General features: G+C 32.6%; 1 protein-coding gene across 2 annotated transcripts in view; it reads right to left on the bottom strand.

Annotated features, from left to right (window-relative positions):
* LMBRD1 (LMBR1 domain containing 1) overlaps positions 1–23,213 on the bottom strand; it is a 275,804-nt gene that overhangs the window by 117,387 nt on the left and 135,204 nt on the right. For both annotated transcript variants that reach the window (XM_074310578.1, XM_074310577.1), the window contains exons 8-9: positions 6,107–6,232; positions 5,514–5,666 (exon numbers count right to left, since the gene is read on the bottom strand). In XM_074310578.1, coding sequence (XP_074166679.1) covers positions 5,514–5,666; positions 6,107–6,232 — 279 coding nt within the window. The remainder of the gene's footprint in view (positions 1–5,513; positions 5,667–6,106; positions 6,233–23,213) is intronic.

The following is a 23,213-nucleotide window of genomic DNA, read 5'->3' as shown; positions in this document are numbered from 1 at the left end:
CAAATGCTTTTTCTGCATCTATTGAGATGATCATATGGTTTTTATTAATTTGATTATTAATATGGTCCATTAGTTTTCCTAATATTAAACCAGCCCTGCATTCCTGGTATGAATCCTACTTGATCATAGTGTATTATCCTGGGGATGATTTTCTGAAGTCTTTTTGCTAATATCTTAAGATTTTAGTATCAATATTCATTAAGGAGATTGATCTATAGTTTTCTTTCTCAGTTTTCAATCTACCTGGTTTAGGTGTCAGTACCATGTCTGTGTCATAAAAGGAAATTGGTAGGACTCCTTTAATCCCTATTTTTCCAAATAGTTTACATAGCATTGGAGTTAATTGTTCTTTAAATGTTTGGTAGAATTCACATGTAAATCCATCTGGTCCTGGGGATTTTTTCTTAGGGAGTTGGTTAATAGCTTGGTCTATTTCTTTTTCTGAAATGGGACTATTTAGACTACTTACTTCTTCCTCTGCTAATCTGGGCAAGCTATATTTTTGAAGGTATTTTTCCATTTCATTTAAGTTACCGAATTTATTGGCATAAAGTTGAGCAAAGTAGTTCCTAAATATTGTTCTAATTTCCTCTTCATTAGTAGTGAGTTCCTCCTTTTCATTTCCAAGACTAACATTTGCTTTTTTCTCTTTCCTTTTTTTAATCAGGTTTACTAAGGGTTTGTCTATTTTGTTGGTTTTTTCATAGAATCAACTCTAAGTTTTATTAATTAATTCAATACTTTTTTTTTTTTTACTTTCAATTTTATCAATCTCACCTTTTATTTTTAGAATTTCAAGTTTCGTGTTTGTCTGGGGATTTTTAATTTGTTCCTTTTCTAGCAATTTTAGTTGTAAGCCCAATTCATTGACCCTCTCTTTCTCTATTTTATTCAAGTAGACCTCTAGAGATATAAAACTTCCCTTTATTACTGCTTTGGCTGTATCCCACACATTTTGGTATGATGTTTCATTATTGTCATTTTCTTGGGTGAAGTTATTAATTATGCCTATATTTTCTATTTTACCCAGTCATTCTTTAGTATAAGATTATTTAGTTTCCAATTATTTTTTGGTCTATTTTCCCCTGGCTTTTTATTAAATGTAATTTTCATTGCATTGTGGTCTGAAAAGAATGCATTTACTATTTCTGCCTTACTGCATTTGATTTTGAGGTTTTTATGTCCTAGTATATGATCAATTTTTGTATAGGTTCCATGAACTGCTGAGAAGAATGTGTACTCCTTTCTGTCTCCATTTAGCTTTCGCCAAAGATCTATCATATCAAACTTTTCTAGTATTCCATTTACCTCTTTGACTTTTTTCTTATTTATTTTGTGGTTTGATTTATCTAATTCTGAGAGTGCAAGGTTGAGATCTCCCACTATTATAGTTTTGCTGTCTATTTCTTTTTGCAGCTCTCTTAATTTCTCTTTTAAGAATTTAGATGCTGTACCACTTGGTGCATATATGTTTAATATTGATACTGGTTCGTTATCTATGCTACCCTTTAGCAGGATATAATGCCCTTATCTGTTTTAATTAGATCAATTTTTGTTTTTGCTTGATCTGAGATGAGGATGTCTACGTGGGGTTTTGACTTTTAATCCAGTCTGTCATTTGCCTCCGCTTGATGAAACTGTTCATCCCATTCACATTTATGGTTAAAATTACTAATTCTGTATTTCCTGCCATCTTATCATTCCCAGATTATGCTTTTTTTTTTTTTCTTGACCCCTTACCTTCCTTTTCCCAGTATTAAACTTATGTGTACCACTTGTGTCATGCAGCTCTCCCTCTTTAGAATCCCTCCCACCCCCTTTGAATCCCTTCCCCTTTCTTATACCTTTCCCTTATTGCTCTTTTAACTTTTTTTCCTCTCCCCCTTTCTAGTTAAATGAGAAGTTTCTCTGTAAACCAAATATGCCAATCATTTTCTCTTAGAGCCAACACTGATGAGAGTAAGATTCACATAATGTTCCTCCCCCACTCTAAATTCCCTCAGATATGATAGGTTTCTTTTACTTCTTCGTGGGATGTAATTTCCCTCTTTTTATCTTCCCTTTTCCTTTTTTCTAACACTATCCCCTTTATATTTCCTCTTCCCTTTTTTTATGTTATATCAGTAAAATCAAATTATACATTTTCTCTTTATGTATATCCACAACAGAAATACAGTTCTCAAGAGTTCTTTTTACTTTTTTCTGCTTCTCTTGAGTCCTATGGTTGGAGATCAAATTTTTTTTTTTATTAGTTCTGGGTTTTTCCTTAGAAACAATTGGAATTCATTTGTTTCATTAAATGTCCATCTTCTTCCATGGAAGAAAATGCTCAGCTTATCTGGGTAGTTTATTCTTGGCTGTTATTTTGCCTTTTGAAATATCTGATTCCAGGCCCTTTGGTCTTCTTTTAATGTGGAAGCAGCTAGATCTTGAGTCAACCTTATTGTGGCACTTCGGTATTTGAATCGTTTTTTCTTGGCTGCTTGTTAACATTTTTTCCTTAGTCTGATAGTTCTGAAATTTAGCCACAATATTCCTTGGAATTTTTAGTTTAGGGTCTTTTTCAAAAGGTGTTCAATGAATTCTTTCTATGCCTATTTTACCTTCAGATTCTATTACATCTGGGCAGTTATCTTTGATGATTTTCTGTAAAATAGTATCTAGGCTTTTTTTTTTCCATCATAATTTTTGGAAAGTCCAATAATCCTCAGGTTATCTCTCCTAGATCTATTTTCCAGGTCTGTCATTTTTCCAAGTAGATATCTGAAATTTTTTCTAGTTTTTCATTTTTTTTTTTTTTTTTGGATTTGCTTGACTGATTCTTGAAGATATCTCAATGAATCATTCATTTCTATTTGTCAGTTCTGATTTTTAATGAGTTATTTTCTTCATTAGCTTTTTAAACTTATTTTTGTATATGTCCAATTGAGTTTTTAAATGAGTTGTTTTGCTCTATGGAATTTTTTTCCATTTCACTATTTTTTTTTTTAATTGATTTATTTTCTTTCTCCAATTCACAAATCCTACCTTCTTGGGAGTTCTTTATATTTTCCAATTCACAAATCCTAGTTTCCTGAGAGTTCTTTATTTTTCCAATTCACAGATTCTGTTTTCCTGCACTTCTTGGGAGGTCTTTACCTTTATCAATTCACATTTCAGGAAGTTATTACTCTCTTGCAGAGCTTCTCTTTCCTTTCCCCATTTTTCTTCTAGCTCTCTTTTAAGATTTTTTATAAGAGATTTCCTTCTAGGAGAGCCTTGTGTGATGGAGACCAGGTTACATCCCCCTTTGCGAGTTTTGTCTGGAGACTAATAGCAGTCTCCTCCAGGTTGAAAACCTGCTCTCTTTCTGTATAGAATCTATCGATTGTCCTTTTAAATTTTTTACTCATTTAAAAAAAAAAAAAAATCTTTAGCGTCTGCCTTCAGGGCAAAGAGGTTACCAGCTTCCTCTGCAGAGGAGGGATAGGCATATGGACAGTAACTATCCTGCCAATGGACTGCAAAGAGCAGCCAAGCTGTGGGAGTTCTTTGGGAAAAGCTCCACAACGGAAGCGACTCAGGCCTGGGTAGCACAGGCCAAGCTGCCAAAGTGCCCTGCTAAGAGCCCCGCTGTGCGGATTAGCGACTGCCCTAAGACTAGAGGCTGAGCAGTGAAAGTATCACTGCCCAGGTAAAAGCCCACTGTGGGTATTAGGAGTTGCCCTGCCCTGCACAGCACTGGCCAGAAGTGTCTCTGCCCAAGAGAGCACAGTTGTGATGGGAAGTTCTATTGCCCCAGGCCAAGCCCCACACTGTGCAGATTAGAGGTTGCCCCGGCCTGTGCCACCCTGCCGTGTAGATTTGTGAATGCCTTGAACAAGCACAGCTGTGTTGTGGCCTGTGCTGGTTCACTCATTTCCAGTTTTGGGTGGGTATAGCCAGATCCTGTTAGATTCTGGTGTTTTTTAAAGTACCCTCTACCTTTGGCTTTAATTTCTCTGCTGGTCTATTGCTTTGCAACCAAAGCAGAGCAGTCAATCTATGGTAGAGTCCTCTCTGTAAATTTTCCAACCATGGAGACCACCCCTGCCCCCAGTCTGTTTCGGACTTTAGCCTCTAGTTCTATCCCTGCTTGCACTGCTCTGGTCCCGCCGCTCAGGACAAACCTTTTCTGGCAATCTTCCAAATTATCTTGGGCTGGTAAGTTCTTGCATTTCCAATTTTTGTTAATTTTACCAGTCAAGTGCTATTTTTGAGGTTGAGGTTGAATTTAATAATTAGTAATGAGAGTATGAGAGAAGCTCAGAAAGTCACATGCACCTTCTCTGCCATCTTGGCTCCTCCCTACTTGATTTTCAAAATCCCTTTTGAGTTCTTCCATAACCTAGACCAATTCTTATTTTTTGGGTTTTTTTTGTTTTTGTTTTTGTTTTTTAAACTAAGGCAATTGGGGTTAAGTGACTTGCCTAGGGTCATACAGCTAGGAAGCGTTACATATGTAAGGCCAGATCTGCACTCAGGTTCTTCTGACTTCTGGTGCTTTATCCACTGTGCAACCTAGCTGCCCCAATTCTTATTTTTCTTAGAGGTTTTGAATTTTGACCTTGTTATGATCTTCTGAGTGTGCATTTTGATGTTTTTTGTTACCAAAGTAACTTTCTATAGTCAGAAACTTTTTCAGTTGTTTTCTCTATTGCTTGGCTTTTAACTCCTTGTTAAAACAGGGCTCTCTGTTTCTAGAATAGAGAGTGCAATGTCCCAAGGTACAGGGGTTTTATGTAGCTGTTTTCAGAGATTCTTCTAGGGATCTGTACTGTAAACCAGCATTGCTACATAGATCTGAGTATGGGTAAAGCACTGCCACAGTGTCAACAAAGGGAGCCCCTGAAATCTCCCTCAGACCAACTGTCCCTGACTCCCCTCTCTCCACTCCTACTTTTCCCCCTTACACTTATGAGCTGAGATCTCTGGGAGCTGCTACTGCTGCCGCCATGGATGCTGCTCATACCACTGCTGTCACTGCTATTGATTCAGTGGTTCCCAAATCCAGATCCTGAGCTGATGGTTCCCTTATATTTTAGTATGCCAAAACCTTTCATTCTGAGTTGTCCTTGGCCTCTGTTCACTGAAGAGTCTGGAAATCATTGACACTTCCTGTTTTCTTGGGGCCCCAACTAAAATTGTGCTCCAGTGCAACAGGCTCATCTTACAGACCTTCCAAGCAAACTTTGGCTGAAAAATTGTTCCACTCCATCTTTTTGAGGGTTCCGATAATCTAAAATTTCTTTAGAGCCATTATTTAAAGGAATTTGGATGGATATGGAGGAGAACGCTGAGAAGTTTTATTGTACTCCACCATCTTAGCTCTACCCAGCTAGCTACAAATTTTTACAGAAACATGCTAAATTTAAAAGTCCTATTCAGGGATATTTTCTCTTATAGGATTAATTTTTGAGTTTCTAAAAAAAAACTTAGGCACTGTAGAAGACATAAGAAAAGTGACTAAATTATTCTATTTAAACCCCATTTACCTTTAAAGGTCGTAAGGCACCACAAAATTTTGTCCAGCAGCTCTTTTCAATGAATTCTAGGTGTCTCTCTCTCCTTTTAAGTGTCCGTAACCTTTCTTCAAAATGTTTTAAGGCCCGTCTATCCTTTGCTGGTAGAGGTCGACCATCTTTGCTCTTTAAATAAAATAATAATAAATGAAATGCAGAATTCAATCATTCATCCATATGTAAACAATTGTAGCATTTCTGAAAGTTGAGGTGTATGATTCACAAATAAACTATGTATGTGTGTTTGAGTCACTTTCAAAATAAAACAACACAAACATTATCATGTAAAAAAATCAGGAAATGGAATTATAAGGAGTTGTAGAAGTCTTCATCTTATTAACATTTTCACTTTTGAGGAGAATAAAGAGGCCCAGAATTGCAAATTAGATTTAGCCAAGTTCACATAACTAGTTAAAAGTAGACTCTGGATCAGAATTTGGGTCTCCTGACTCCCAATTCAGTAATTTTCTATTATACAACTAACTACTAAAGAAGACAATTCTGTCTCATAATCAAATATGTATTAGAAGAAAGATGATTCAAATTTTAATAAGACATTGCCTAACCTTTGATTTAATCCTTTGAATATGCTGTTCCACTTCTTCAATATCTTCAGTGTTCTCTAAGCGTTCATAGGCAGCACTTCTAGTACCTTTTATTAGATTTAGGGGTAAGGCTGACATACCATAGGCCTAAAATAAAAAGATAAAAAAGAAAGCATGTTTAAGATATTGGTTTCAAACTAAATTCTATTTTATTTCACAAGTCTAAAAGTGTATTTTGTGTTTTTGATTTTTATTAGTACAGAAAACACATTTTCTTAAGAGAATTGAAAAGTTGCAAATTCAGAATAAATTTCTGAGCCTTTAAGTAGAAAGTAATTGAGGCTAACCAGGAGTAAGATCAGTATAAACCAGTAAAAATTACAAATTATTTAATATACCATAAACAATTTTATTATTTTAAAGCTAAAACAAGCACTCAGAAAATGCTTTCATGATTTACTTATGACAAAATTAGCATGTTAGGCAGTGCTTTAGTAGTTTAAAACTTTCCCCAAAAGCCCAATACAGATATCCTCAAAGAAGAGTAAACTAAGAATAAAGGGCTAAGCAATTTGCTGATTTTAACAAAACAAGTATCTTAGATGGTACTCAAACTTATTACCTAATTCCACATCCTACAATATTATATTGTCATTGAGACACATAGAAAGAAGGAGCTTCAAGGGCTACTGTTATTAAGACCACACACATGACTAAGATCTTTATGAAATACATATTCCTTGAGTCAGTTAAGTCATCAGGCATTTATTAAGCATTACTCTGTGCCAAGCTCAGTGCTAAAGTTGGAATATAATAAAGGACAAGCAGACAGTTCCTGCTCTCAAAAAGCTTACATTTTAATAAAGTAGAAAACATGTAAACAACTAGATAGTATGGGAAACAGCAAATATAAATCAAGAAAATAGGAGATGGAATGTCATATATGAGGAACTGCTAGTAGGCCAGTGCTGCTGGATAAATACAGTGTTTTGAGAAGAGGAAAGTAGAAGAAGGATGAAAAAAGAAGGCAAGGGCCAATTTATGAAGATAATGAAGTACCAAAAAAAGAAGTTTCTATTTGATCCAAGAGGTAACAGGGCACTTTTTGCAATCATTCAAGCAAGAGAATGTTATCCCATGACCAGATGCATGCTTTAGGAATCCTGAGTGCAGAAAGCCTTAAGGCAGTGAAGGAGAAATGAGATGAAGTCTTGGTAGATTAAATGAGTAAGGAAGACACAGATGTAGAACAAAGAAACTGGGCCAGTGTTATCAATCTAGATTCTACTAATTAGGTCATTAGTTTTCCTAAACCATTTTGGTCACACAGACTAGAGATTCAACTAATCATAAATGTGGATAAGTATATCTGTTACTCACTTTTCAACAAAAACTACTGGGAAAACGATAAGCAGTTTGACATAAACCAATGTTTTACAGTACATTTCAAATTTTAAATTGGCATATAACATACATAAAAGATGACATGATACACATATTAGAGGAAAAAGAAATTGTCTTTCAGATAAATGGGATAATTGAACATAACCAAACATGGTTCAGAGAGGATCACTGAAGATAATTTTGATTACATATGACTTAAAAGTTTTTGTTCAAACAAAAATAATTGAAAGAGAAAATAGATTTTGTTCATTAATGTGTGTGTGTGTGTGTGTGTATGAATAAAATACCTGTCCACTCAAGTGAATATTTTGCTGTAAGAGGGTATTTTGTTTGATCATTTAAAAAAATTGTTGCTCTACTTAATTCTTTAAAAAAAAAAATCAAAACTTTATAAAACTAGCAGCTTAAACATATTGGTTTCCTTCCTATTTAATATCTAATGTTTTAGAAAATGTTATTAAGAATTGGTTGGTTTAAATATAAAAATTATGATTCATTTTCAGCAATAATTTTAAATTATAATTTCCATCAGTCTTTATTTTTTAGTTTGGTATCAGCACCATGTTTAAGAGATAAATAACTTTTAACTCTAAAATATTTATGAGCAAAGCTTCAAAATACGGTTAACTATAATTCACATAAGAAATTAAGCAAGAGTTAAGAGAGAGAGAGAGAGAGAGAGAGAGAGAGAGAGAGAGAGAGAGAGAGAGAGAGAGAGAGAGAGAGAAAGAGAGAAGTGAGAGCACCTAAGTAAAGTTTTAGGAAAGAAATGAGAACTGTGGAAGAAAATTAGAAAGGCAATCAGCAAATTGGCACAAGGGGCTCAAAACCTTACAGAAACAAGTTCCCTGAAAATTAGAACCAATTAAATAGAAGCAAATGATTCCATGAGATACTAAGAAATATGAAAACAAAATCAAAAGAGAAAAAAAGAAAAGAAAATATAAGGCAATGTATAGCAAAGACAACTAACTTGGGAAACTGATTAAGAAGAAGTTATTTTAGAATCACTTAACTATCTGATTTTAGAAAGAGATTAGACATTATATTTTAAGAAATTTGAATGTTATAGCAAAAATTCAGAACATCCAGATAAAAGAAAAAAATATCACAAGTAGTCAGAAAGAAAGAATTCTGGTACCAAGGTACCAGACAGTATTACAAGTGATTTATCAGGCACCCCCTGTAAAATATATTCCACAAAGCAAGGGTTATGGGCTTACAGCCAAAGATAACATCTTTAGAAAAACTGAGTATAATCCTACGAGAAAAAAAAAAATGGACCTTGAATGAAACATTGGACTAATAAGCATTCTTGATGAAAAGATCCATGTAGTAATTCTGAAGAACAAACATAGAAGTCAAGAGAAACAGAAGCAAACTGAAGCAAAAAATCATAAGGGACTAAACAACAATAAACAGCTTATATTCTAACAATGGAGATAAGTATCTATCTATCTGTATAGCCCTTCTAAACCCCATTATCATTTTCCTATTATCATTAGGAGTCAGAGAGATTGTCTAATTAGATAGAAGCCCATGGAAGTGATTCAACTGTGTCTTGATATTATTAAGAAAAGAATGAAAAAAGAGGAGAAAAGGCATGCAACTGAGGATGGGGGAGAGAGAGAGGCAAAGATGGTATTAAAGAAATAACAAGAGAAATTATCATCCTTAAATGGAGTGTACAAAGAGTAGAATATAAAATCAAGGAGGAAAGGATGAGAGGAATGGCTGACACATATTTCACTCTCAAATGAACTAGCCAAAGGAGGGAAGAATACACATGCATACAAAGTTGGATATAGAAAAGGGAGTGAAAGGGAAGAAAAGAGATATGAGAATAACAGGAAAGATAGATTAAATTGGGACATAAGTGAGAAATGGCTAATTAGGTTATGGCATATAAATGTGATATAAACATGATGGAATATTATTGTACAATAAGAAATAATCAAAGGGATGCTCTCAGAGAAACCTGAGAAGATTTATACAAGTTGGTACTAAATTAAGTGAACAGAGTTAGGAGAGAGTTTATACAAGGACAATAATAATATAAAGACAAACAACTTAAAAGATTTAGAAACTCTAACCAATGTAATGACTGACCACAGTTCCAGAGGACTCATGATAAAACATACAGTCCACCCTCTTGATGGAGAGGTAAAGGAGTCAGAGTACAAACTGACGGAGTAAGGAAGGGAGTGGGGGAGAAAGGGCAAATTTTTGCTGACAAAAAATCATTAAAAAAAAAAAAGCAAAGGCGAAGCCAAGATGGTGGAGATGACACACATTTCTCTCTGACCTTCTCTACAATCCTCAGACTAATTAACAAATCTAGCCTCTGAATTAGCTCTGGACCAGCAGAACCCACAAATATTGGGAGTGCAACAAATTATCAGCAGAAGATAATTTTGAAGATCACCAGAAAAGGTCTGTTTCCATTGGAAACAGGAGGGAGGCAGCTAAGCACAAGCTGCTGAGCACAAATGCACAGAGTCCCCAGGCAGTGCAGTCTCCTGGTCCTACAGACAAATTTAATAAAATGGAAAAAAGAAAGTAACTTTCAGAAAAACAGAATCTGTGAAACAGAAAAAGAAAATAACTCCTTAAAAAAATAGAATTGGTGAAATGGAAAAAAATTCCATAGACCAAAACAACATATTTAAAAATTCAATTGGACAAATACAGAAAGAAGTAAATGAAGAAAATAATTCACTTAAAATTCAGAACTGAACAAATGGAAATGAATGACTCAATGAGACAAGAATTAATCAAGTAAAAAAAAAAAAAAAAAAAAAAAAAAGGTAAAATACTTAATTGGGAAATAACAGACCTGGAAAATAGATCTAGGAAAGACAATCTAAGGATTACTGGACTCCCTGAAATATATAACAAAAAAAAAAAAAAAAAACCCTACACACTATCTTTCAGGAAATTCAGGAATTGCCTGGATACCATAAAATCAGAAGGTAAAATGACCATTGAAAGAATGTATCAAACACCTCCTGAAAGAGACCCCAAAATTAAAACCCCAAGGAATATCATGGTTAAATTTCATAACCATAAGACCAAGAAAAATAATATTACGAGCAGCCAGAAAGAAACAATTTATATCCTGAGGAGCCACAGTAAGGAATATGCAGGATCTAGCAGCTTCCATGTTAAAGGATCAAAGGGCTGGGAATCTGATATTCCCAAAGGCAAAGGAACCTGGAATGCAGCCAAGAATAAATTATTCTGCTAGAGCATTTTCTTTCAGGGGAGAAGATGGATATTCAATGAAACTGTTGAAATTCATTTATTTTTAATGAAAAGACCAGAGCTAAGCAAAAAATTTGACCTCCAAATATAGAACTCAACAGAAGTATAAAATGATACAAAGGGGGAAAAAAAAAACTTTTGAGAACTATATCTGTTATGGATATACATAGAGAGTACATGTATAATCTGTTTTTACTCTTATTACATAAAAAAAGAAACTAGAGGTGAAAAGGGAATTTGTAACAGAAAAAAAGGGTAAATAAAATAGAGGTAAAATGAGGGAAATTATGTCTCAGGAAGAGGCAAAGAAAACATAATTGAGAGAAAGAAGGGACAGTGAAGAATATTGTGTGAATCTTACTCTCATCAGATTTGGCCCAAAGAAAGAATATTAGGTATATTTGGTTTCACCAAGAAACATCTCTCATCTTATATGAAAGTGGGAGGAGAAAGGGGAAAAGAGAAGGGAAAACAGAAATAGTAGAAAAAAGGTATAAGAAAGGGGGAGGGTCTAAAGGGGGAGAACAGCTTGGGGCAAGTAGTGCTCCTAAGTAAAATACTGGGAAGGAGGGAAAGGGGAAAAGGAAACAGAAAAGTATAATTTGGCAGAATAATAAGATGGCAGAAAATACAGACTTAGTAGTTTTAACTATAAATATGACTGAGATGAACTCTCCCATAAAACATAAGCGGACAGCAGACTGGATTAAAAGCCAGAATCCTACAATATGTTGTTTATAAGAAACACATTTAAAGCAGAGTGATACATACAGAGTAAAAAGCTAGAGCAGAATCTATTATGCTTCAGGTGAAGTTTACAAAAAGCAGAGGTAGCCATCCTCATCTGAGATCAAGCAAAAGCAAAAATTGATCTGATTAAAAGAGATAAGGAAGGTAATTATATCTTGCTTAAGGGTATCACAGATAATGAAGCAATATCAATATTCAACATATATGCACCAAGTACTATAGCATCTAAATTCCTAAAAGAGAAGTTAAGAGAGTTGAAAAAAGAAATAGCAATCAAAATTATAATAGTGGGAGATCTTAACCTTGCTCTCTCAGAACTATAGAAATTAAACCACATAATAAATAAGAAAGAAGTTAAAGAGGTAAATAGAGTACTAGAAAAACTAGATATGATAGATCTTTGGAGAAAATTGAATGAAGACTGAAAGGAGTACACTTTCTTCTTGGCAGTTCATGGAACCTATACAAAAATTGACCATATATTAGGACATAAAGACCTCAAAATCAAATTCAGAGAGGCAGAAATAGTAAATGCATTTTTTTCAGATCATGATGTAATAAAGCCAGGGGAAAATAGACCAAGAAACTGGAAATTGAATAATCTCATTCTAAAGAATGAATGGGTGAAACAAAATCATAGACACAATCAATAATTTTGTCTAAGGGAATGACAATAATGAGACAACATACCAAAATTTGTGGTTTGCAGCCAAAGGGTAATAAGGGGAAATTTTATATCTTTAGAGGCTTACCTGCATAAAATTGAGAAAGAGAAGATCAATAAATTGGGTTTGCAACTAAAAATGCTAGAAAAAGAACAAATTAAACCCCCTCATTCAAATACCAAATTAAATCTAAAAATTAAAGGAAAGATCAGTAAAATTGATACTGAAAAAAAAGATTGAATTAATAAATGAAACTAAGTTGGTTTCATGAAAAAAAAAACAACAAAATAGATGAAGCTTTAATTAATTTAATTAGAAAAAACAAAAATGAAAATAAAATTTTTAGTCTCAAAAACGAAAAGAGAAAATTATCCACCAATGAAGAGGAAACTAGAGCAATTGTTAGGAATTACTTTATCCAACTTTATGCCAACAAATTTGACAACCTAAGTGAAATGGTGGAAAACCTACAAAAATTGCCCAGATTAATAGAGGAGGAAATAAATTATTTAAATAGTCCAATTTTAGAAAAAAGGAATAGAACAAGCTATTAATCAACTCCCTAAGAAAAAATCCCCAGTACCAGATGGATTTACATGTGAATTCTACCAAACATTTAAAGAACAATTAACTCCAATGCCAAAAACTATGTGAAATGAGAGAGAATGAAGGACTCCTACCAAATTCCTGTTATGACACAGACATGGTACTGATATGAAAATGATACTCTCTCTCTAATGAATACTGATGCAAAAATCTTAAATAAAATATTAGCAAAGAAATTACAGAAAACCATCCCCAGTATAATACACCAGGACCAAGTAGGATTCCCAGGAATACAGGGATGGTTCAATGTTAGGAAAACTATTAACATAATTGACTATATCAATAACCAAATTAACAAAAAATATATGATTCTCTCAATAGATGCAGAAAAAGCATTCGATAAAATCCAAACAACCATTCCTAATAAAAACACTAGAGACTATAGGCATAAATGGACTTTTCCTTAACATAGTCAAGAACATCTATTTAAAATCATCAGCAAGCATCATATGCAATGGGAATAAACTAGAACCATTCCCAATAAGATCAGGGGTAAAACAAGGTTGCCCACTATCACCATTACTATTCAATATTGTATTAGAAATGCTAGCTTTGACAATAATTGAGAACAAAAAGAGATTGAAGGAATTAGAGTAGGTAATAAAGAAACCAAATTATCACACTTTGCAGATGAGATGATGATATAGTTAGAGAACCCTAGAGAATCAACTAAAAAACTAATAGAAATAATCCACATTTTAAAAAATTGTAGTATACAAAATAAACCCACATAAATCAGCATTCTTACAAATCACTAACAAAATCCAACAACAAGAGATACAAAGAGAAATCCCATTTAAAACAACTGTTGATAATATAAAATATTTGGGAATTTATCTGCCAAGGAAAGTCAGGAACTATATAAGCAAAACTACAAAATACTTTCCACACAAATAAAGTCAGATCTAAGCAATTGGGAAAGTATCAAGTGCTCGTTAATAGGTCAAGCAAATATAATAAAGATGACAATACTCCTTAATCTATCTATTTAGTGCAATACTAATCAAACTCCCAAGAAATTATTTTACTGAATTAGAAAAAAATAACAAAATTCATCTGGAAGAAGAAAAGATCAAGAATTTCAAAGGAATTAAGAGAAAAGCAAATGCAGATGGCCGACCTGTACCAGTATACCTACCCGTATACTTATAATATATAAAGCAGCAGTCACCAAAACCATTTGGTACTAGCTAAGAAACAGCCTAGTTGATCATTGGAATAGGTTAGATTCATAGAACAAAATAGCAAATGACTATAACGATCTAGTATTTGACAAACACAAAGACCCCAGCTTTTGGGATAAGAATTCACTATTTGACAAAAACTTCTGGGAAAATTGTTAACTAGTGTGGCAGAAAATAGGCATAGACCCACACCTAACACTGTATACCAAGATAAGGTCAAAATGGGTTCATGACCTAGGCATAAAGAATGAGATTATAAATAAATTAGAAGAACTTAGAGGATAGTTTACCTCTCAGACCTGTGGAAGAGAAAGGACTTTATGACCAAAGAAGAACTAGAGATCATTATTGATCACAAAATAGAAAATTTTGATTATATCAAATTGAAGTTTTTTGTACAAACAAAACTAATTTAGACAAGATTAGAAGGGAAGCAATAAACTGGGAAAACATTTTTACAGTCAAAGGTTTTGATAAAGGCCTCATTTCCAAAATGTATAGAGAATTAACTCTAATTTAAGAAATTAAGCCATTCTCCAATTGATAAATAGTCAAAAGATATGAATAGACAATTCTCAGACTAAGAAATTAAAACTATTTCTAGCCATATGAAAAAATGCTCCAAGTCATTATCAAACAGAGAAATGCAAATTAAAACAACTCTGAGATACTACTACACACCTGTCAGATTGGCTAAGATAACAGGAAAAGATAATGACAAATGTTGAAGGGGATATGGGGAATTGGGACACTAATACATTGTTGGTGGAATGGATCCAACCATTCTGGAGAGCAATTTGGAACTATGCTCAAAAAGTTATCAAACTGTGCATACCATTTTGGTTACAATATAGACTATGCAAAGGATAGCAATATTTAATAAGCCTGGAAAGCTAAGCTAAAGCCAGACTGTGAGAGTTTTAATGCAAAATAGCATTTGTATTACATCCTGAGAAACATTTTATCTTCTTAAACAGGGGAGTGACATGGTCAGACTTGAATTTCAAGAATATTAATTTGGAGAACAGGTTGAAAAAGAGACAGGATGCAAGGAGATCAATTAAAAGGCTATTGAAAGAAACTAAATAAGGTCTTGAACTCGGCAAAACTGACAGAGCTTGGCAAATGATTAGATATGGATAATGAGAAGAGAATGAAGAATCAAAGATAACTCTCTATGGCAGAGGTGCGGAACTTTTTTCTGTCAAGGGCCATCTGGAAACTTATATCATTTACAGGTCATACAAAATTATCAACTTAGAGGGATCTCAAACACTTGGAAGTTGATGTACTTTGTTCTTAGTTCATCATTGCTTTCACTTGTCTTAGAGAATGATTTCACAGGTCTTATATGATCGGCAGGCTAGACATTCCCCTTTAAATTACTTAAACTTTAAATTACTATTACACAATGGCTTGTTGAACTTTCATCACAAAGTCTAAATTTTGCTGAAAATATATTTATTAAAAGAAGGGAGAGGGAAAGCCAGCAATAATTTAATTTAGAATCAACCATTTAGAATTAACATTTATCTATCACGATCTTAGAAATAAGGGGAAAAAAAAGGTTTATAACTTACCCCGCTTAAGTCACTGAAATATCTGATCTCTCAAAGTCAAAATGTCAAGTCAAATCAAAATTTTCTCTATTTCTTATTATTTGTTCCTTTGCAGATGTGAAAAGGAATTGCCTACAACTTCCATATGTTAGAAAACAGTAATTAAATCACCATTTCTTTAAGACTAAAACCAAACTCTTTCATCTTTCCTCATTTTCCAATCCTTTTTATCACTTTGGTCACATTTCTCTGAATCACCCAACTGTTACAGTTTTTATGGAAAAGCTATAGATTTTTAAAAAAGTATTACCACTTGTTACCACAAGTATTGGGGTTCTTGGATATCAAGGATTTTTTCATCTGCCCTACAGATAAAACATCCTCTGTGTGCTGTCTTCCACATTTATGTGCTCTTTGCAGGGATTGTCTTGTTTGTCTATTTTGTATTTTCAACACCTAACACAGAATATTTTTCTGTTAACTATTTCATGTCCTTTTAAAATCATTATTGACCCAAATACATATTCTAATAGGAGCAAAAAATTCATTTCATAACACGTCAAATATTTAAATATCAACCTAATATTGCTGTCTCATATTTTCAACTACTTTTACTGTCTATAATATTCCATTCTCCCAGGCCTTTTACTGAATCTAGTCTTTCCCATTTAAAAAAATTTTGTGCTTTGATGTCTAAATTTTGTCTTTGTCATTATTTAATTCAATTTTATTTAAAAAGGATATTTTTTCATGTATATTTAATAGAATTATGCAGAATATGGGATATGTGTATGTAAATCTTTCCATGGGCTTTAGTTTTATTGAGTTAGAAACCACAGGACAGTAATTAACAATTAATAGTACCTTTTTAAAGTATTTACAAATCATTCATTGGTTTGTTGAACTTTCATTTCAATAACTAAGTGTTGGTGATTTAAAATATTTGCTACAATATTTAATAAAATGAGCCGATTTCTTAAGTAGAAAATGTAGCAGGAAGCAGCTTATCAAAATGAGAGACTCATATACAATTCTTAATACAATTTTTAAAAAAGACAAATAAGAGTTCTTAATCTATGAATACCATTACAAAAGCCGTTAGTATTTTTTAGAGGGGCTTTATTTAATCTTCACAAATATAAAAATAAAATATTTTAAAAGAAGATTAAATGTAATTTTGGTAAAAAAAAAATCAGTCTAAATAACAGCATAAAAACAGTAATATCTAGTCATAAAAACTGTTCTAAGAAAGTGACTGAAAAAAAGACAATTATCATTTAGATAACTAAAGTAACATTTTCATTTCTGTATACAAGTTGAATTTCAGCAAATAATAAGAAATCCAAACAAAAAATCTCTGTCTACAATACACTTGATTTTTACATATCCCACAAATCCCAGAGCTATTTTAGCTCTTAGATTCAACTTTTATAATGTTTTTAAAATTTAACTTTGAAGAAAAAAAGTTAAGGAGTTGTTTTTTCTTTTTAAATAGAAATACTATCTTTTACAAAACATACAACACATTCATTGCTTACCACTGCCCTCTAGTGAATTCCTCCCAAAGTAAACTAAGATCAAATTGTTGAAAACAATCAATTTTTACTGTTTCTCAGTCTACACAACAATTTTCCTGACTGTGGCAAATGTAAAAGAAATGTAACATGAGAAAGGATTAAGAACACATTTTTAAAGATTTGTATTTTGATATATGTTTAGGGAAGATCAGAAAAGTGGTAATCTAATAATATTAAAAACAGAAAACATTAAATATTACAATATATTATTGTTATCACATCCTTAATGGCCAGCAATGTTCCAGAAATGTCTCCCTTAAATATATTTGTGAAGGGAAAATTTAAAAGCAAAGAGAAAGAGCTGGAGTAAACTTACTTATCAGGAAGTAAGCAAGTGGTTCTCTGGTTTCATTATACTCCCTTTATTTTAATAAGGCTGGGTAAGCAGACAAAAATGTTTCATCTAAACTACAGGAATTATGAGATGTCAGCAAACAATTACTAATTCCCTACTTTTTGTCAGACTAACATATTTATAATTATATAGTATTTTATAATCTTCATATTCATTTGGTCTTTCCCAAAACCATCTAAGTTAGGCAATGGAAGTGTTGACTATTTTAGAGATAAGAAAATAGAGGATTGAGAGAAATTAGGTAAGGGAAATTAGAATATCAGAAAAACTATGGCTGGATATATAAATTTGGTAACCATCTATACAGAGATGATCTCTATGGAAATTAAAGAAGCTGGTGAGATCACCAAATGAGACCATTTAGAAGAAAACAATGTGTTCTCATGTCAGAATTCCAAAGGAAGCTGGTTTAAAGATCCAGCACAGGGAATTGAAAGGGAACAGTTATAGTGATACAAAGACAGTTAGAAGGAGAATGTCCTAAAAAATTAGAGATATAAAGGTATCTAAGAAAAAAGGGTCATTGACATGTCTAAAATTGCAGACAGTTCATAAAGGAACTCTTTAACTCAATTAAAATTTAAAAAAAGGTAATTTCGGCACTGGAAACAAGGAGTTTCTTTGCCAAGTATTCCCTATATCAATGAGCCAGAGGTCCAGAACAAAAGTTAAACAACAGATTTCTAAATATTTTTGTTGCTCAGTCTAGAAGTGAATTTTTCTAAAGCTCTGCTTAATTTTTAAAACATTCAATACTTGTGACACTAAACAATAAGTCTAATGGGCAGCAATGTATATTTTATATATAAATTTTCAATATTTTGCCCACTTGGTACCACTAAAAATAAAAATATTAGAATAACTTACTTCTGATTAAAAACCACATGTTAATTAAAAACAAAGTGGCACATGAATTCTAAATATGTTAGAAATAATAAACAGATAAATATGATATATTGTTTTATTTTTCTGAAAGTGAATATCCAATTTATTTAGCTATTTTTATAATTCACAAGAATGGTCAAAATTTTAATTAAATTTAAATAATTAACTAATTCTTAAGACATGAAAACCTTTGAAAGAAGTAATGTATAACTTAGGATCCAAACTTGATTGACACATATAAAATGTCCTTTGCCAGAGTCCTAATGTCTTAATAATCAAATTATTTTTCTTTATTAAAGCTCTTTATTTTTCAAAATGTATGGGTGGACAATTCTTTAACATTAGCCCTTGCAAAACTTTATGTTCCAATTCCACCCCCTTTCCCCCATACCCTCTCCTGGATGGCAAGTAGTACAATATATGTTAAACATGGTAGTAATAAATGTTAAATCCAATATATGCATACATATTTATACAATTATCTTGCTGCACAAAAATTATTGCTATATTATTAAAGAATAATATTTTCCCTTTTGAGACTGATTATTCATCCAATTACTCAACATAATATTTTCTTACTTTTCATTCCCATCTAACCTTTGAAGAACTTCTAAACTCATATATTTGTCTTCCCAAAAATATTTCATCTTCCATTATTTTGCATTCTTCAAAATTCATGCAGAAGATAAATTCTTGGCAGAAAAAGCATTTAAATAATCCACCAACTTTCTTCTTCTAAATCATATAATTTATTTGCCAAACAAAAATGCAGGGCAACAAATTAGAGGACTCACAAAAGTTTAGTCAACTCTAGAACTTGTAATTAGGAAACTGATGGTATCTTTATGCCTACCACATAGTAGGTGCTTAATAAATGCCAAATGACTTGCTAACTTGCCAAGTATAGTGCTAAGTGCTAAAGATAAAAAGAAAAGTAAAAACATGGTCATTGTCCTGAAGGGCTCACCTTTTAATAGGAGTTAGCATTCAAACAACAAACTACAAAAAAGATATATACAAAGTAGGAAGAAGAGAAAAGCATTTATTTACTAAGTGCCTACTATATGCAAAACCTTATGCTAAGTGCTTTATAAATACTATTTCATTTGAATTCACAGAAACTAATCTAAGAAGGAAGTCACTGAGGGATGTGTATGGGAGAGAGGAGGGAAACAAGAATGGGAACAGCACTGAGAAAAGCTTCTTGGAGTAGATGGGATTTAAGCTAAATTTTGAAGGAAGTCAGAGAAAGAAAAGGATCCTAAATTATATATCACTTATTTCAAAGCTTTTCAAGTCCTAAAAAGTAGTTGATGATTTAGCACACATTCCCTACCCCCTCATCACACTCCCCAGATTCTACCTCACAACTCAATAAATTGGCAAATATGAAAAAAAAAAGAGATTAGTTAATATTAGAAGGATTAAGGAAAGACTGCCACCACTTTTGATAATAATTACAATTGCTAGTGGAGTTGTATATTAGTAAAAAGTGAAACTGTGTTAATAAAGTGGCTAAAATATCAATAAATTCTGGCTTACAAATTCCACCTAGGAATATTCCTTAAGGGATGAATGACGAAAGATTCCACAAACCCCAAAATATTTATAGAGCACTTTTTGTGATATTGATGAGTTTGGCGCAAGGCAGGGAATTGTGGGAACCCCCTTCTGGTCTGCACAGGTCCTTTGTAAATGAATTTACGAAAGGAAAAGCTAAACTGACAGAGAATTCAGCTTTTGCTCTCTGACTTCCTTAGTGGCAAGGTCCTGACAGAGAAGTAAAGATCTAGCAGAGAAATAATGACAGAGAGATAAAGAGTAGTATACTCCTGGTTAAGGAAATGTATGAAAGAGACAAAGCGAGGTTACTGCTGAAAAGTGAATATCTTTTCAGCAGTCAGAGAGTCCCTCACAGGCAGCTATGCCAAGGGAAGTTCCTGCTTTTAGGTCCTCTGCCAAGAAGTGCGCCAAGTTGCCTCTTTTTGTAATTTAAACTTTGGCTAGGGGCTGGGGCAGTTTGAGATGAAATCAGACAGATCTTGGGGAATTAATGGAAAATGATCATTTGAATGAGTGTCCCTGGACTAGTCTCCAACTGAATAGAGGTTGAAATCTAGATCTAAGTTGGAGTGGTCCTGGATTCAACTAGTCCCACCAGATAACTAAATCTCTTTCCATTCTGCCTCAATAACAGACCCTGTCCCAAATCTTTTTTTCCCTTTAATGAATTTAAGTTTTGACTGCTTGAGGGGGGAATGAAGCAATTGTGGTCCCTTCAAGAAACTGCATTTGTGATTTCTTTCAGATTACTCCCAGCCCTTTCTGGCTGATGCATTATCAGTTCAGGAACCCAGGACCTTTGTTTCACAAATCCTGGTCAAAAGTACCCCTTTGAATTTCAATAGGAAATCCAGATTTGTCCCAGCCCCCATTGGATCTGAGCCAACTTGGGCTCTTCCAGCCTCCATTCTGATGATCCATTTGGGTTTCCCAACCCCCCCACAAAGCCAAGCAATATAATGAGCTTCCATCAACTAAGGTCTTTGCAGATGGGCCTTGGCAATGCCCTTAACTACCAGGTCTTTCTGCCCACTGGAATACTCTTTTTCAGTGCCATCTTCTCTTTACCCTTACTTATTTCCTTAACCAGACTTTAACCTTACTTCCAGTCCCTATAATAAACCTTTTTTTTTTTTTTTTTTATCAATCTAGGTTTTCAGGTCGGTAAATTCCTTTATAGGAAAATTCTTGTGACACTAGAATGGAGTTCCCCAAAAGTACTGTAATCCTTGTACTGAAACTTTGAATCATAATACTAGACCTCATATAACTCCCTGACCACCAGAAACTAATTTCATTCGGGTTCCCCAAATCTAAATTTCATCAAAACCACTTTATCTCAATTCCCTGGGGTGAGTCTCTCAGGGGAGAGCTAGAAAGAGAACGAGAGAGAGTGAGAGAGAGCTCGCGTGGCGGAGGAGGGGGGGAAGGGGAACAGAGAGAGAGAAGAGAGAGAGAGAGAGAGAGAGAGATTAATTCCATTAATATAATGGAAATATTACTATATGGCAATAAATGAAAAACAATGAATACAGAGAAGGAAAACTTACATGAATTAATGCAAAGTGAAACAGAATCAAGAAAACTACACACATTATACATTTATACACAGTCAAATATATAAGCATATATGTGTATAATAACTATAATAATATAAATGGAAAGAAAAAAGTGTTAAAAGACAGAAAAAGAAAGGTATAAAATTCAAAGATCAAGCTGAGCCCCAGAAAAAAAAATTTACATAAGTTATCTCCTCCACTTTATTTGCAAGGGGGTAAAAGTTCCATAGATGGATCATTAAATACTATATTATATTTTATATTTATATAATATATTATATTATATTTTAGGTATTTTTATTATTTATTATATTATATTATATATATATATATTTATTATATTTTTAGGTATATTTATATAATATATTATATATTATATATTAGGTATATTTATATAATATATTATATTATATTTTAGGTATGATAGATTTTGCTGACTCTTTGCTCCTCTTTTTACTTTAAAAAACTATTCATCATATGGACTGTTATAAGGGATGTTATGAGGGGAAAAAAAGGTAGTATTGGGGAAAATTTAAATGATTAAAAATAAATTTTTAAAAATTTATTTTATTTAAAAATTTAAAAATTCATTCAAAAAGATGCTATTTTTTAAAAGGCAGTATTTTATGTGGTAGTTCTTTTTCACACTAATCAAGTTTACAACAAAGAAAAACCTAGCATATTTTTCTGCTATAATAAATGGAATCACTCTCAAACCTTTTAAATGTTTTGTTCCCTCAAGATAATAAAGGGAGTAATTGCTTGGAAGTTATACAAAAAAGACACAAAAAATTAAATAAGTTATTAAATGTTTTCGAAAAATACAAAACCAATTATGTTCATCTTTCAAGGACAAGTTAAATGAGATACACAAAAATCACTCAAAAATTAATCTGCCTATCATGCTGTAAGTAATATATTATTCTGTCATACATTCAAATGATAACTTATACTTGATGACAACTAGTGTATTAATACCTAAGACTAGATAAAATCATTTAAATACAAAACACATTAATAAAAATATTGGCATAAACTATATCATCTGTGAAACTCTTTCATAATACTGTGGCCTCAATTTTTCATATTATCATTAGGTTCCATGTTTACAGATAAATCAAAAAAGTCAATCTCCATGAGAATCATGTATGTTTAATATAAAATTAAGGTTTAGGATTTGCTTTTGTGATATCTTATAATATGTAAGATGACAAGTTTGTTCCTAATTAAGACTAACACTTATATTTAAGCTTTTAAGCTTAAATAAGCTTAAATATCTTTACAAAAATTCCCTGTTTACTTTACCTTAAGAAAAAAAAGTTTGAGTGACTTACATATTCTAATAAAAATTTGGTAACTTTCCTAAGTAAAAGATTTTCCAATTTTTTCCCACTAAGAGTTGTAATAGCATTCTCATAGCACATCAGACCCTGAAAACCAAAACTGAAAATAGCTACAGGATTATCTAAGGAGAAAAAAGTTCCACATTGGGATAAAAGAGGTCCTTAAGAAAGTGAAAAGGAGATAGATAAAATTAAAAATATCACAGTTCATTCACTAATTCATTGAACAAAACACAAAATTAGTGAAAATGTTGCTCTGCGTTTCAGGCATATAAATTTAATTGGGCATGTCAGATATACATATATATAACTGTTTATTCTTATAGAATTTTGCTGAGATAGCTAGATGGTACCATGAATAGAACACTGGGACTACAATCAGAAAAATCTACTTCAAATTCAACATCAAATAAA

This window comes from Sminthopsis crassicaudata, chromosome 4 (assembly GCF_048593235.1).
Source record: "Sminthopsis crassicaudata isolate SCR6 chromosome 4, ASM4859323v1, whole genome shotgun sequence".
NCBI classification, from domain to species: domain Eukaryota; kingdom Metazoa; phylum Chordata; class Mammalia; order Dasyuromorphia; family Dasyuridae; genus Sminthopsis; species Sminthopsis crassicaudata.
The sequence above is the reverse complement of the archived record's forward strand: the minus strand, read 5'-3'. Positions and strand labels throughout refer to the sequence as shown.